The following is a 13,813-nucleotide window of genomic DNA, read 5'->3' as shown; positions in this document are numbered from 1 at the left end:
TCACTCTGGCTAAGCAGGCCCCTATAATAAGAATTTTAAATGGATGGACATTGGGGAGGGCATGTGCTATGGTGAGTGCTGTGAAGTGTGTAAACCTGGCAATTCACAGACCTGTACCCCTGGGGATAAAAATATATTATATGTTTATAAAAAATTTAAAAATGAATAAATAAAAGAATTTTAAGTGGTTAATTTTGTGTTGTGTATATTTTTTTTTTCTTTTTTTTTTTAAGAAAGTTGAAGCATAGGAGTGTTGGAGGAAACTTCCCCGAGCTGGGTGGAGAGGGTCATGGGCAAGAGCTCTGGCCTTTGGTAGTGGGATGTAGCGGGGTTGATGGCAATTCTGCAGGGATGAATGTCCCATCCTTTCCCTCTCTGAGCTCTGTCAGTGCCTCCTACTGGTCACATCCAGTTAGCAGCTGGAGGGTAAGAGATCCCATTCTATAATGGTGCAGCTCCTTTGGAAACAGTTCCTCAAATGGTTAATCATAGGGTTAACATATGACCCACCATTGTGTACTGCTGGGTACACAATGACAAGAAATGAGTTTACACAGTGAAATATGTGTTTACACAGAAACCTGTACACATGTGTTTATAGCAGCATTATTCATAACGTCCAAAAAGTGGAAACAACCCAAGTGTCTATCAGCTGATGAGTGGAGAAATAAAATGTGGGGTAATCATACAGTGGAATATTATTTGGCAACAAAAAAGAAGTACTGATACACGCAACAGCATGGACAAACCTGAAAACACGAGGCTAAGTGAAGAAGCCAAACACAAAGAACATATTGCATGATTCCATTTGCATGAAATGTCCAGCATAGGCAAAGCTATGGAGGCAGAAAGGAAATAGGGGGATTAGAGGATATTCCATGGAAGTGTCGTGGGTGATGGCCCGTGCTTGTAACAATATTTGTTACTGCTGTCATTCCCACAACACTGCTTCCTGTTTGTTAGAAGCTGCCTTCCGCTCTCCAACAAATCACGTTCCTTCTTCCTCATAACGTTGTTTCAGAAACTTCTCCCCTCTGAGAGCTTCTCTAGTCAACCCATCCATCCTTCACCACTTTCTCCTAACATGCCAGCCCTCTCCCACAGCAGTCCTTGCCTTTTATTCCTTGGCTCTGTTGTCTACGTTTTGTGTCTATGCCTTCTTTTCCACGATATGACAAGCTCCTAAAACTGGGCACCAGGCCTCCCTTTCTTCTGGTTTCTCCAGATGGGTCACCCAATTGCTCAGAGTCCTGAGTTGCCATGGAGTGATGTGGGCTCACTGACAGGACTTGATGGCCCCCAGGATCCAATCCCATAGTGCAAAACCTTCCACTGTGTGAGCATGCCAAGCTTCTACATGGGGCTCCTTTTGCATACACCCAGACTCTTTGACCACTTCCTCTCCCCACTGCAGTGTGAGCTACTCGAGGCCAGTAGCCATTCTCAACGGAAATACGTAACCTAGAATACCATTCATGTCTTCAATTTAATTCAGATGGCTTGGCAGGTTGGGTACATGTGGATGGTAGTTTTGGGGGTGCTGGTGGTCGTGAAGCTTTTGTCAAGGTGTTAGCACAGATGAAAGTAGTTGGGCAGTGGCTGTGATAGTGACCGTTTTTGGAGATGGGAGTAGCATAGGAAGAGGGGTCTGTTGTCTGCCTTGTGACCTCGCTGACCACATTCCTTTTGGATTCAGCTCTTGTCTCAGTATCTTGGCCACGAATATTGTCCAGAACCTCCTCAAAATCGGCTATGGCATCTGAGGCCTTTTCTTTGAGTTGCAGAAATACATTATCCTAGTGGGAAACTTGCCTGCTCAACGCTCCCCCGTGTGTTAAGCTTTAAACTTGCCCTCGTCCCTCTCCTGCCCAAAATCCCACTGTCTGGCTGCTGAGGGTGCCAAATCCAAGCTCAGTTCCTGTGCCAAATCCAAGCTCAGCGTCTGAAGGATGTTGCATCCCACCCCCCACATCTCTACCCACTATGAACCGGACAGAAGGTAAGTATCAGGAGATATAGAAATCCCTAGAGATGGATGAAATAAGAGGTGTGGCAGGAGAGGTCTCCAAATTTATCTTCATACACCTTAACAAAGAGGGGCTTTTCTTTCTTATGTTTGTGTTTAACTTGCACATGTGCCCAGGGTCTCCTGGGAGTGACTGCAAGTAAAACGAGGTGACCTGACTGCCTCTGATGGTTAGGGAAAGTCCCAAGGGACTGTAGCTGTTACTAGTGAGGGTTGGGGTCCCTAACCAAGGGAGGGCTTAAAGACTCAGACACCATATCCAGGGGACCGGGCGAAGGCCAGTGCTAGAGGACATGGCACTATTGGCATGTTTCATTACTCACTGTGCCTTCTTTCACTCTTGCAAGTATCCCAGGTTGACTGCCCCCCCCTCCCATAAACACTGTACAGCTGCTGACTCTGGTCTCTAGGCTTTGTAGAAGGGGAAATGATGATGTGACATCTGACAGTTTGCAGTGAACTTGGCGTCTAGAATTCTGCTGAGTGTTCAGTGGGTTTCCCACGGAGAGCTGCTTTCCTTCAACCTCAGCTTTTGGGGGGGGGGGCAGCACTATTCAAGACTCAGCTGAGTAGCATGATACTTACTAAGCACCTACTATACCTGAAACATAATATTTAAGCCAGAAATATGACTAGGTATACAATGATTTAATGCCTTTATGAAGTTTATATTCATGGGCAGAAATACAAGAAAATCATCAGTTACAATATGCAAAGAAAAAGGAAATAAGAAGAAAATTTAAAAATAATAAAAACAAGTAAGCAAAGGGTTGTAGGAACCTAGAGGAATCTGAAGAGAAAGGCTTGTAGAGGAGATACTAGTTGACCTGAGTTAAAAAAAAAAAAAAAGTTTTATATATTTACTTACTTACTTAAAGTGCACTCTATGCCCAATGTGGGGCTTGAACTCCTGATCCCAAGGTCGAGTTTCATCCTCTACTGACTGAGCCAGTCAGGTACTCCAAAACATGGCTTTTTTAAACAAGGAAGGATTGGGGCTCCTGGGTGGTACCGTCGGTTAGGCATCTGACTCTTCATTTCAGTCCAGGTCATGATCTCAGGGTTCTGAGATCAAGCTCTGTCTCAGGCTCTACTTGGTGATTGCTTGAGATTCCCCCCTCCTTCTCCCTCTGCCCCTCCCCTGCTCTCAAACAGAGAGGACCAATGGATTCCAGGCTAATATTCAAGACTTAAAAGGTTTTACGATGGCCTGTTTTTAGGAACACTGAGTAGAAATGGAGGGTTGGAACCAAATAATGGACACCCTGAATGCTAAGCTAAAGAACATGGGCTGTTATAGATAACTGTCCCCCGAAGATTTTTGGCAGAAAGCCTTTGACCAGCTTGTACTTTAGGTCAGCATTTTGACAGGAGCATGTACAATGGTCTGGAGAAGGACCATAAGGGCAGGGTTATGAGTTGTAGCTACAATATGAGAAAAAGAAGGGAGGTGGGCCTTGATGAGGGCAGAGAGAGAAGGTGGTGGTGGTGATGTGTAGGACTTGGAGTGATGGAATTTACCTGGAAGGGGCAGGAGAGCTAAACTAATGCCAGGGTTCTAGTCTGGAAGACTACGGAGGCCATGGGACTGCTCATTCAGATAGGGGGCACTGGCTCGGCTTTCGAAAGGCTGTCCGAGGCACTTAGAAGATGCCAGTGGAGGCGCGCGGCACTGAGGAGACAGGCCAGGCCTGTGCCTGTAGGAGTGAAAGATCCATGGGGGAGAGTAAAAGCCAGGGGCAGAAGGCTTCCGTTTAAGGAGCAAAGCAGGGTGAGAAAGGTGAGGGAGACCAAGAGATAGAACCCTGTTACCTTCTTGGAAGGTAAATCCAGGGAATCAAAAAAATGGGCTGTTTACTTTAGTGCTTAGTCCAACAGAACAGCCTGAAATGATGGGAATGTTCCATTCCTGCTCCCTCCAGGACCGTAGCCATGGGTCACACGCACCCACCAACCACTTGTCACGTGACAAGGACAAACTGCATTTTAACTTCAGAGTTAGCCCCCTGAACTTTTAAGACAGTAGTTTACAAAAATGGGTAGATATAAGATGCAAATGGCAGATGGTTGGCAGAAGTAACACAAATAGTTTAAAAGCTTTCTTGGCTGCATTCGACACAGTATCTTGAGAAACTGTAGAATGAGTGCCTTTGGAATGGTACTTAATTCTCAATGAGTTCATCTGAATGAACTGGTTGAAAGGGCAATTGCATTGTTTGAATTGCTGAGAATTCTCAACAAACTGCTCATCTGAATTCTATTTCACCACAAGGGCCCACCTCCTTCCAGCGGTTCACCCTTCCCAACCCCGCCTCTTAGCCGCAGCACAGGAGCTCTGTCTGGAGACCGAGCCCAGGAAACACAGGCTTAAGACACTAAAGCCCACTGTGAGGATTCCAGCCACGCTGGGCCCACATCCGGCGGGTTCTGCAACCAGCTCTGTCACTGGACTTTCCAGCAGGTAACCCCATCATTGCATATCCAGAGCCCAGGCTCTTGTACCTCAAACCATTCACAGACATCTTGCTCCCTTCCCAGAAAAGTTTTATACACCAAGAGTTTTACAAAATCCAAAATAATTTTATTCACTTTTTCAGATTTTTGCTTCCACGAGGTGTTCAGCAAACATGCTAAGGCGACAGAATGTCTAGTTGGTCACGACATGCAACGCTGACCAATCGGTTGATGACAGCAGCGACCACACCCACCTGAGCTACTGGTCCCACAGCACGAAGGGGGTTTGCGGGAACACGCGGAACCACACAGCGATCAGCAACCTGAGGTAGGTCTCTTTACAGTACAAAAAACTTCTACACCAGTGTGAGACACTGATTAGCAAGAGCTGCTTAAAGTCGCAGACTTTGGAGAGAGACAGACTGTGTGACGACTGCAGTGAGAGAGAACAGACCCACAAACTCCTGAACCCTGTCACTGAACTGTGGAGGCGTGGGACCAGGCAAATGACAAAGTACCACTGACGAAAGCAGCAGCCGGCCCGGGGCTTTGGAGCCAGCAGGTGTGGGAGCTGGAGAGCTCTGTGCAGTGGCCAGCATTTGGGAACCTGAGGCAGTGGGACACTCTGTGAACAGACTTGATTCTGGTTAAGAAACAACAGCAAAAAGAGGAAGGCAGGAAAGAGACTCCCCCTGTCCAAGGAATGTTCTGTGATTCTCATTCCTGACGGAGGGAGTGAAAAGGGGGCTGGGGCTCTGCCCCACTGCTCTCCTGACTGAAACAGTGAATGACAACAGGACAGAAAGCAGGAGCCCTGAGAATTCACGGCGCTCTGCGTGGCCTCCCGCAGCCCTGTCCACCGCCCCTCCCCACCGGGTGTGGCTGTGAGGAGGCGCAAGGGGACCACCGGAGGGCCCACTATCGCCACACCTCTTCCTTTTGGACGCCCAGAGAACCCGGCACCGTGAAACCACCAGCTGAAGAACAGAATGCTACCCTTCCTACAATCTAATAGCAAAATCAGGTCTCTAGTACAGCAAACTGTACAAAAATGATAGAAAGGAATTTGCACTGTTATCAGGACAGTGCTTATTTTAATATAAAATAAACAGCTTACATTTTCACTGTAAATATAGGCTATGTACAGAATTATATATAGATATAGCTACACGTATAAAGCTTCATTATAGGCCTCTGATACATTTATAATAACGGTTCCCTGAACCCTTTAGAGTGCAATTAAGAACAAAAACTAAATTTTGTTTACATGAATATGGAATAAATACAATAATCAAAATAGGACTCTCCCTAAAATTGAAACACACAAGCCAATCCTGAACTGCTGTGCGAAAGATAAAACTGGGAAAGGCAAGGTTTCGGCAGGAGGACGCGATGAGGGGCCCGCCCAAGGCAGGGAATGGCAATGCTCCAAGGAAAAGAGACGGCGGCAGGGAGAAGTTAGCCCTTGACAGCAACCTTGTTCTCCACAGCGGCAAACATGGCATAGAACCGGGAGCTGTCATTGGACAGAAGGACTGATGGGGTGTCGAACTCCACCACCTGCAAAGGAAGGAGACACATCACTTGGGGTCACGCAAGAACCACAGCCAAGAAGGAGGTAAACCCCAAAGCCCCCTGGGGACAGAATCACAGTGACAATTCCATGAAGTTCTGCCATGCCCCAGTGGGTTCCACTTTTGGTTTTTTCTTTCTGCTAACCACAATATGAAGGACAGGTTAGGGACCTCCCTCACCTCACATAAATCTCAGAGAGAAAAAAAATTGCAGTGCAAGTCAAGGACATAGTAGGCAATGTCATCTTGTACAAACTGATCCTAACCTATAGACGGAAAAAGAACAGCTCCGAATATCCAGCTGGCAGAATAAAAAAAGTAAGAGATCTAGTCAGTCACTTATCCACTCCTTTGATGGACATCTGTGCAGCCACAAAAATCCTATTGCAGCAAAAAATGGAACAATATGTTGGTATAGCCCGGCTTCCATAAAAGAGGCAGAAAATGTCACCTACTCACTTTCCCAGCCTTTCTTGCTACAGGGCCAAGGCCTGGGGCACAGCCTTGACCGAGGAGAAGTCTCTGGGCGCTTCTAGGAAAGGCTGCTCTGCCCGGTAGATATAGGCAGAGGGCAAAGTTCGCTTCCCCAGGCCTGGCTACCTGAGGCTATGACAGCGGGTGCTACGTAGACAGCCTCGCCCTGGAGGGGGAGGGGAGGTAGGTACTGGCTGGAGGCTGATGCAGACCCTGACCGTGCTGAGCTGCTGAAGAACCAACCATTTGGCCTCCTGCCGTGGGCTGACGGTCTCTTGCTGTCCAAGCCTCTTCCGTTCTGCTACTGCGTGTCTGCCGCAGAGCACATCCTATCCATTAGAGTCTGTGCTTAGATATGCATGAAACAGGCTGGCAGGGGCAAACGGATGTCCCCGGTGAGGGAAAGGGCTCATTTTATTTTTGCCTTTATGCTTTTTTCATGTTTTTCGGGCTGTCCTCCGATGATAAGGAAATTTTACTTCACAAGAAACAAAAATGAAGGGACGGATAGAGTTCCTCACAGAGAGCCAATCAATCCCCATTCCAAAACACTAAGCCACTCATAGAAACAGAGTGGTCTAGATGTGTGTCTTTAAGAAAGAATTTCCCGGACAGTGTTCTTGGCCTCCTCCGCTTTATACATTCTACTTAATACCTACGTACAGAGTAGTAGCTGCCTGTACCGAGTGTGAACTAGAATTTCAGTAAACATTTAGGATAATGCAAAGATAGTAGCAACACCTGCCAGTGTTCACATAATTTCAAGATGAGGAGAAAAACCGTGAACTCCTATGTTTTCTCAAACTCAGCTCTGAGGCCCAGACTCCATCTGTTGTAGTAACTGTTTTCCTCAGGACTTCTCCACAGACAGAGGGACGAGGCGGTTGGGCTGTGTAAAGCACTGGCTTTGGTGTCGCCGGCCTAGCTCAGTTCCTGCTCTCTCCCTTCCTGTGGACTAGAGATAGGTTCAGTTCCCTGAGCCCATGTTCTCTTCTGGAAGGCAGGGCTGACACATCTGCATCTTTGTTGTGTGGCGGTGATGACTATGCATTGGGAGGCTGTACGTACAGCCCTTAGCGCAGTGCCGGATGCAGCAAGCATTCAATGGAAGTGGCTATTATAGGGGCCTTATTATTAATCACACAAGACAAATCACACACTGCAAATGGCTTGTTGTTTCTGCCAAACCACTAATTTCCTGCCATCCCAGGCGCACACAAAGGAGCTATCTGTCCAACATAAATTTACTTAACATCATAAGTGACATACTTAACATCTACCATGTGCAAAGAATGTCGCATGGGGCCCTGCCAGGGACCCAGAGACAAATAAGGCATGACCCCTGCCCTTACAGAGTTTACAGTCTAATAGGGGAGAGAGGGCATTAGCCAGTGACCCTCAAAGGAGGCAGAGGAGCTACACGACAGGTACACAAAGTTTCAGGTGGCAGAGAGTGTCAGGCTGTGGGAACTGTGCCTTTCAGAGGGATAGGCAGGCTGCAAGCAGACAGATATGGGGATGTAGCAGAGGGAACAAGAGGAAAAGGCACTGGAGGTACATGGGACTGAGTGAGGAAAGACACGGAGGAAAGCCAGTTTAGGGGATGCAAGTTTTTTGTTTGTTTGTTTGACAGAGACGATAAGAGAGGGTGAGCAAACAGGGGGAGTGGGAGAGGGAGAAGCAGGCTTCCCGCCCAGCAGGGAGCCCAATGCGGGGTTTGATCCCAGGACCCTGGGATCATGACCTGAGCCAAAGGCAGACGCTTAACGACTGAGCCACCCAGGTGCCCCAATGCAAGACTGTTTACGGCCACCGACACCTTCAAGAAGTGAGTGGCAAAGGAAGGCGGCCGGGCTGGACCAGACTGTGGGAAAGCTTGGAACAGCAGTATAAGAAGTCTGGCACCACCACATGATTGTGAAAAGCCAACTCAAGGTGGCTGGACTCAGTACACCTTGGGCAATTCCTGTGTATGTGAGTTCATTAGTAAGCACACGGGCTCTCTGACCTAGGTCAAAGTCTCATTTTTACAGGCAAGAAAAAAGCAGGTCCCAAAGCAAAGTAAGAACCAGTTAAGAGTGCCCCTACTTGATCTCTGGCTCGGGAGGACTGTATCACTCCCACTGGCAGCCAGATTAGAGTTACTAAGGCTGCTTATCTGAAAGCTAACAAGCGCAGAGAAGAAGGTGCCAATCAGCCCAATCCTGCCAGGGGCCAGTTTCCCCCAGACAAGGCCACATGCCACATTATGGTCCCTCAGGGGCTCAGTACCTGTCCCTGGGCCAGCACCATAATCCTATCAGAGCCGAGGACTGTATGTAGGCGATGGGCAATGGTCAGCATGGTGCAGTCAGCAAACGCTTCTCGGATGGTCTCTTGGATTAGTAAGTCTGTCTCCGTGTCCATGGCGGCTGTGGCTTCATCAAGAATCAGAATCTGCCACAAAAGAGAGGAGAAAGAGAGATCCAACCAATTTCCTAAGCATTCTTCTCAATCTACATTTCACTAAAATGTATTTCATTATTTAAGTTTTACACCATACTCTGTTTTTCCTCAGTAGGTACAGGCCTATGTAAAATGACCATCTTGCTTAGAACAGATACAACTTTAAACCCACGTGTCTGCCTTCCTTTCCACACACAAAAGGATAAGCATGTAACACTGATCTAATAAAACGCTTGCCCCCACTTGCTCTGTGATCCTGAGCATGAACAGAAATCTTTCTGGATCTTCCTTTTCCAGTTACAAAATAAGGGGACTGGATTTGATGGCCTGGAGATCTGTAGGTCTATGGTTTCCAATAGTACTACGACCACTCACTGGCGAGAAACAAAAGTCACCCTTGGAATTGAAAGACCTGGGGAAGTCTGAAAGCTCAAAAACTCCTGTATACCCAGATGATGTCAAGGTGAATTTAGAAACATCTCTGGGGCCAGGAAAGCCTTTGGATCTCATGGCACGGGGAAAGGCTGTTCTTCCCCTTGCCTGCCACTCCACAGACCGCCGTACCTTACAGTGACGGAGCAAGGCTCTGGCTATGCACAGGAGCTGCCGTTCCCCCACTGAGAAGTTATCGCCATTCTCCATCACTTCAGATTCAAGTTTCAGAGGTAGCTGAGCAATCTAGGGAGAAAGGAAGTAGAGATGTGAAGAGTCAAAAAAGGGTAAATTTAGGGAGGAAAAAAACTGAACTAAATTTTGTCCAAAGTCCAGTGGCAAAAATAAGCTATTCTGAAACAGATGCAACAATGATTAGCCAAGAACCCGGCTCACCTAGAAAGAAGGTATAGGGGTGATGATCACGTGTATTAAGACCCTCATTTTCCAGGACAGTCCCTGTTTCAAGTATACTATTCTGTTAGCCTTATACTGTTCAAAGTTCTTAAAATTCCAGTATTTTCAAATCCCCAAATCCTGTCAGATTGTGGCCCTAATCTTTGGTTCTGAAAATATGGTCATACCCCTAGGAAATGGGGAAAGTGAGATCACTCTTTCTGATTTCCAAGGCTCTAAGTTTATGGCTGTCAAACCTGCCTTTATAATAAGCTTTAAGCCTATCCTTCCAATGAAATGGTTGGAGGAAGCCCAGTATTATAGTGATAAAGGCAGAACTGACCTAGCTGAATCAGGGCAGGGGATCTCAAGCTTAAGTCAGCTCAGGGGCATGAGAGATCCTACCCCCGCCCCCCGGGCGGGAAGTATCATGGCCTTGGGAGGATGCGTGCTGAGTTACCCTAAGAGGTCAGTGACCTCATATACATGCTGCATGCTTTCTGCAGACATGATACATATCTAGATGCTGCAAAAGCATGTTATACCGTTATGATGAATAAAACAGAAATGAATATAAAAGCATTATATTATTCTGAGTGTTTGTCATTAATACCTTGGTTAATCAATGGGCAGCAAAAGCACAATATGACCACGGTTGAGAGATACCAACTTTTAAGCCCTTTCTGAAATGCCTGGGAAGCCTTATCTAAAGTGATCCCACACAGACAGCCTGGAAATAAAGGGCCAGACCAGGCTGGACAGAGGCAGCCAGGGAAGGCTGGGGAGTGACCTCGGGACTGTTATGGTTCCAACCTTTAAATACCAGTGAAGCGGTCCCTTGGGGCTTTACTCACACATTTTTTTTTTTTTTTAAGGTTTATTTATTTATTTGACAGGCAGAAATCACAAGGAGGCAGAGAGGCAGGCAGAGAGAGAGGAGGAAGCAGGCTCCCCACTGAGCAAAGAGCCCGATGCGGGGCTCGATCCCAGGACCCTGGGATCATGACCCGAGCCGAAGGCAGAGGCTTTAACCCACTGAGCCACCCAGGCACCCCTACTTACACATTCTTTCATGTGTGTCCTTTCTAGGGCATCCCAGATCTGGTCTTCAGTGTACTGGTTGAAGGGATCCAAATTTGACCTAGAGAGAAGCACGGGAGGAATTTCCCAGTGATTCAGCATGTAGGTGACCATACTGCAAAGGCGGTCTGTGGTAGAAATTTAAACGCACATGGGAAATGGAGGGACGAAACTCCTCAAGGTCACAGACGACTGGCTCCCTAACCAGCCTTAGGCAGCAGTGACAAATACTCCTGCCTCGCTGTCCCTGTATCTGAGAACAGGCTGGGCCGCTCCGTCGTCTTTATAAAACTTTATTTCTTTTAACATGTACTACTTTCATTATGTAAATATTGCAGATCAGATCAGAAAAATTAACAAATACAGATACTGAAACATAAAACCCAAACCAATGTTTTCATCACCTCTAATCAGACCCTCAGCAGCAAACACTGTTAGCATTGTGGCATATACAGGTTGAAATACACCTCTCTGTGTGTACAATTTTAGAAAAAAAGCCTCTTTCTTCCTGACTCACTAGGGTGAGAGCCTGTCAGAGCAGGCACTCGAGGGTGGCTGGAGGACCAGGAGGAGCAGCCAGTCCAGCGGAGGAGAAAGGAGGGCCTGAAGAGCAACTTAGGGGAAAGCATTTACTGGTGCAGAAAACCAGTTTGGGTACCATTCTTGCTCACTGTACCCACAGTAGCTATCTCAAGAACATCGAGGATGGTACTGAAAGAACAGGACTCGACATTTCTGGAAACGTGAAGATGGGGGAAACAGCTCTTTGTCATGGAGGAAGAAGGTGGAGAAATGGTGGAGGAACGGGTAACTGGTGGAAACTGGGAGGTGACATTCCTTTTGGGGCATCTTGTCTCTGTCTAAACATGACATTTACAGGGCTAGTGACCTGAAAGGTATTAGGTATAATCTGCTTTGCTCATGAACTTGGTCTGCATGTATGGGAAACAGGAAAGTCTTCAGGAGAACTTGAGCTCCACGTCTCATTTGTCTCCGTGTCTGGGGTTACTAACTCCAGGCATGTAAATGCAAGCAGGACGTTATCCCAGAACTCCACCGAGCCCCGGTGGGCACCTGCCCCACTCATCCCTTTGGGCCCTCTCTGGACTCTCCCAGGAGACTCTAACTGGCTCTGCTCTCTTGTGCCTCTTGCCCTTTGCACATGGAATATGTGTACCTCTCCTCACCCTTTGGATTGAGAGACTCTGGCAAAAGCAAGGGCTCTGGGGCCAGACTTGCTGATTCCTACACAGCTCCTATCTACGGCGACCGTGTGGCCCCGATGACGTTAGCCTAACTTCTCTATGCCTCCGTGCCCTCACGTGTGAGACAAAGATCCAAAAGCACCTCCTCCAAAGGTCGGGATGGCTGCATTTCACGTGTAGAAAGAATTCAGAGTGGCCCCCGCTGCATAGTTAGCATTGTGCACGTGGGAGCTATGATTACGATGATGTCATTATTGGCATGCTGTTACTCTTTGGCCAGGATTCCTTCTTGTCCTTCAGGTCACAAATTAGATGCAGAAAGCATCTCCTGACTCTTCAAGCCTGACTTAGGTGTCCTCATGCCCACCCTCTTTATGGCACTTGTCACTCTGTCTGTTTGTCTCTGCCCCCATTGCTTCAGGGTCCTTGTCTGGATCTTCTTTGCTGTTGAATCCCATGCACACTGTCTAATATTTGTTGTCAGAATAAAAGAACATAGAGCCTTACTTGACTTCCTGATAAGAGGCTTAAATGACAATTTAAGCATTTTCTGTCTCAACAGAGGCAAAGAACAGTGTTGGTGGAGGGAGTACGTGCCCCGGTCGATCCAAGCAGACTAGGCTCAAATTCCCATTCTGGTTCTACTCGTCTGCATGACCTTGGATAAACCATTCCTCAGTCTCCTCCTCTATAAAATGGGGATATAGTGACATGACTCATTAGGCTGCTGTAGACATTAGAGACAGTACCTACAGCAAACATTCACACAGTGGCAGCTGTTAAATGGACAAGGTATATACAGACACATTAGCCGCCTGGTCCAGTGCTTGGTGGTTTTCTGATTTATATTCAGTGTATTTTCCAAGTAGACACAATAATCCCAGGATCCTGAATACCAGGCTCAAAAAGAGTTCGTGTTCTTTTTGTTTGTTTGTTTGTTTGTTTGTTTGTTTTTTGTCAGAGAGAGTGAGCACAGGCAGACAGAGTGGCAGGCAGAGGCAGAGGGAGAAGCAGGCTTCCTGCTGAGCAAGGAGCCCGACGTGGGACCCGATCCCAGGACACCAGGATCATGACCCGAGCCGAAGGCAGCCGCCTAACCAACTGAGCCACCCAGGCATCCCTCAAAAAGAGTTCTGATAAAGTCCTATCTGTGCAAAGTCTAGATGGGGAAGACTGATCTTCTATTGGCATACCATCTAATATCTGGTATCTCCATAGATGCATCTCTTAATCAAGAAGGTGAGCCAATTTGCTGATAATCTAAACTGTGAAATGGCAGACCATGGGCTAAGTTTAAGGAGAACAGCACCTGTTTCTAATGACACTGGAAGTCCCTGACCCTTCCTGCCTCTCTAACACTCCAGAGTCCGCACAAAAATCTGGGTTGTCAAGATCAGCATTTACTGTTCTGTTTTTGTTTATAAGATTTTACTTACTTATTCAGAGAGAGAGAACAAGTGACAGAGAGAGAAAGCATGAGTGGGAGGGTCAGAGAGAGAGGGAGAAGCAGATTCCCTGCTGAGCAGGGAGCCCAGCGCAGAGCTCTATCCCAGGACCCTGGGATCACGACCTGAGCCAACGGCAGATGCTTAACCGACTGAGCTACCCATGCACCCCTGCCCAGTCCAGTTCTTCATTTTGCCATCCTCCTAACACAGAACTCCCGGTTCTTTGACCCAGTTCCCGGGTCACTGTTAAAATGAGGTCATTCTGGAGTAGTGGAGTAG

The 13,813-nt window shown here is 47.3% G+C and overlaps 1 protein-coding gene and 1 long non-coding RNA gene across 4 annotated transcripts in view; one reads left to right on the top strand and one right to left on the bottom strand.

The window, feature by feature from the left end:
• The first annotated feature begins 4,338 nt into the window (after positions 1 to 4,338).
• Positions 4,339 to 12,592, top strand: LOC131824810 (uncharacterized). The gene is made up of 2 exons (XR_009350995.1): positions 4,339 to 4,487; positions 4,624 to 12,592. It is a non-coding gene; the product is annotated as an uncharacterized LOC131824810 (long non-coding RNA).
• Positions 4,586 to 13,813, bottom strand: part of ABCC5 (ATP binding cassette subfamily C member 5) — an 87,471-nt gene continuing 78,243 nt past the window's right edge. For all 3 annotated transcript variants that reach the window (XM_059163332.1, XM_059163333.1, XM_059163334.1), the window contains 4 exons: positions 10,864 to 10,942; positions 9,538 to 9,651; positions 8,800 to 8,964; positions 4,586 to 6,040 (listed from right to left, as the gene is read on the bottom strand). In XM_059163332.1, the coding sequence (XP_059019315.1) occupies positions 5,939 to 6,040; positions 8,800 to 8,964; positions 9,538 to 9,651; positions 10,864 to 10,942 (460 nt within the window). In that variant the 3' untranslated portion in view covers positions 4,586 to 5,938. The remainder of the gene's footprint in view (positions 6,041 to 8,799; positions 8,965 to 9,537; positions 9,652 to 10,863; positions 10,943 to 13,813) is intronic.

Source organism: Mustela lutreola, chromosome 2 (assembly GCF_030435805.1).
Source record: "Mustela lutreola isolate mMusLut2 chromosome 2, mMusLut2.pri, whole genome shotgun sequence".
In the NCBI taxonomy this organism is placed as follows: domain Eukaryota; kingdom Metazoa; phylum Chordata; class Mammalia; order Carnivora; family Mustelidae; genus Mustela; species Mustela lutreola.
Note: the sequence above shows the minus strand (reverse complement) of the source record. Positions and strands in the feature narration are given on the sequence as shown.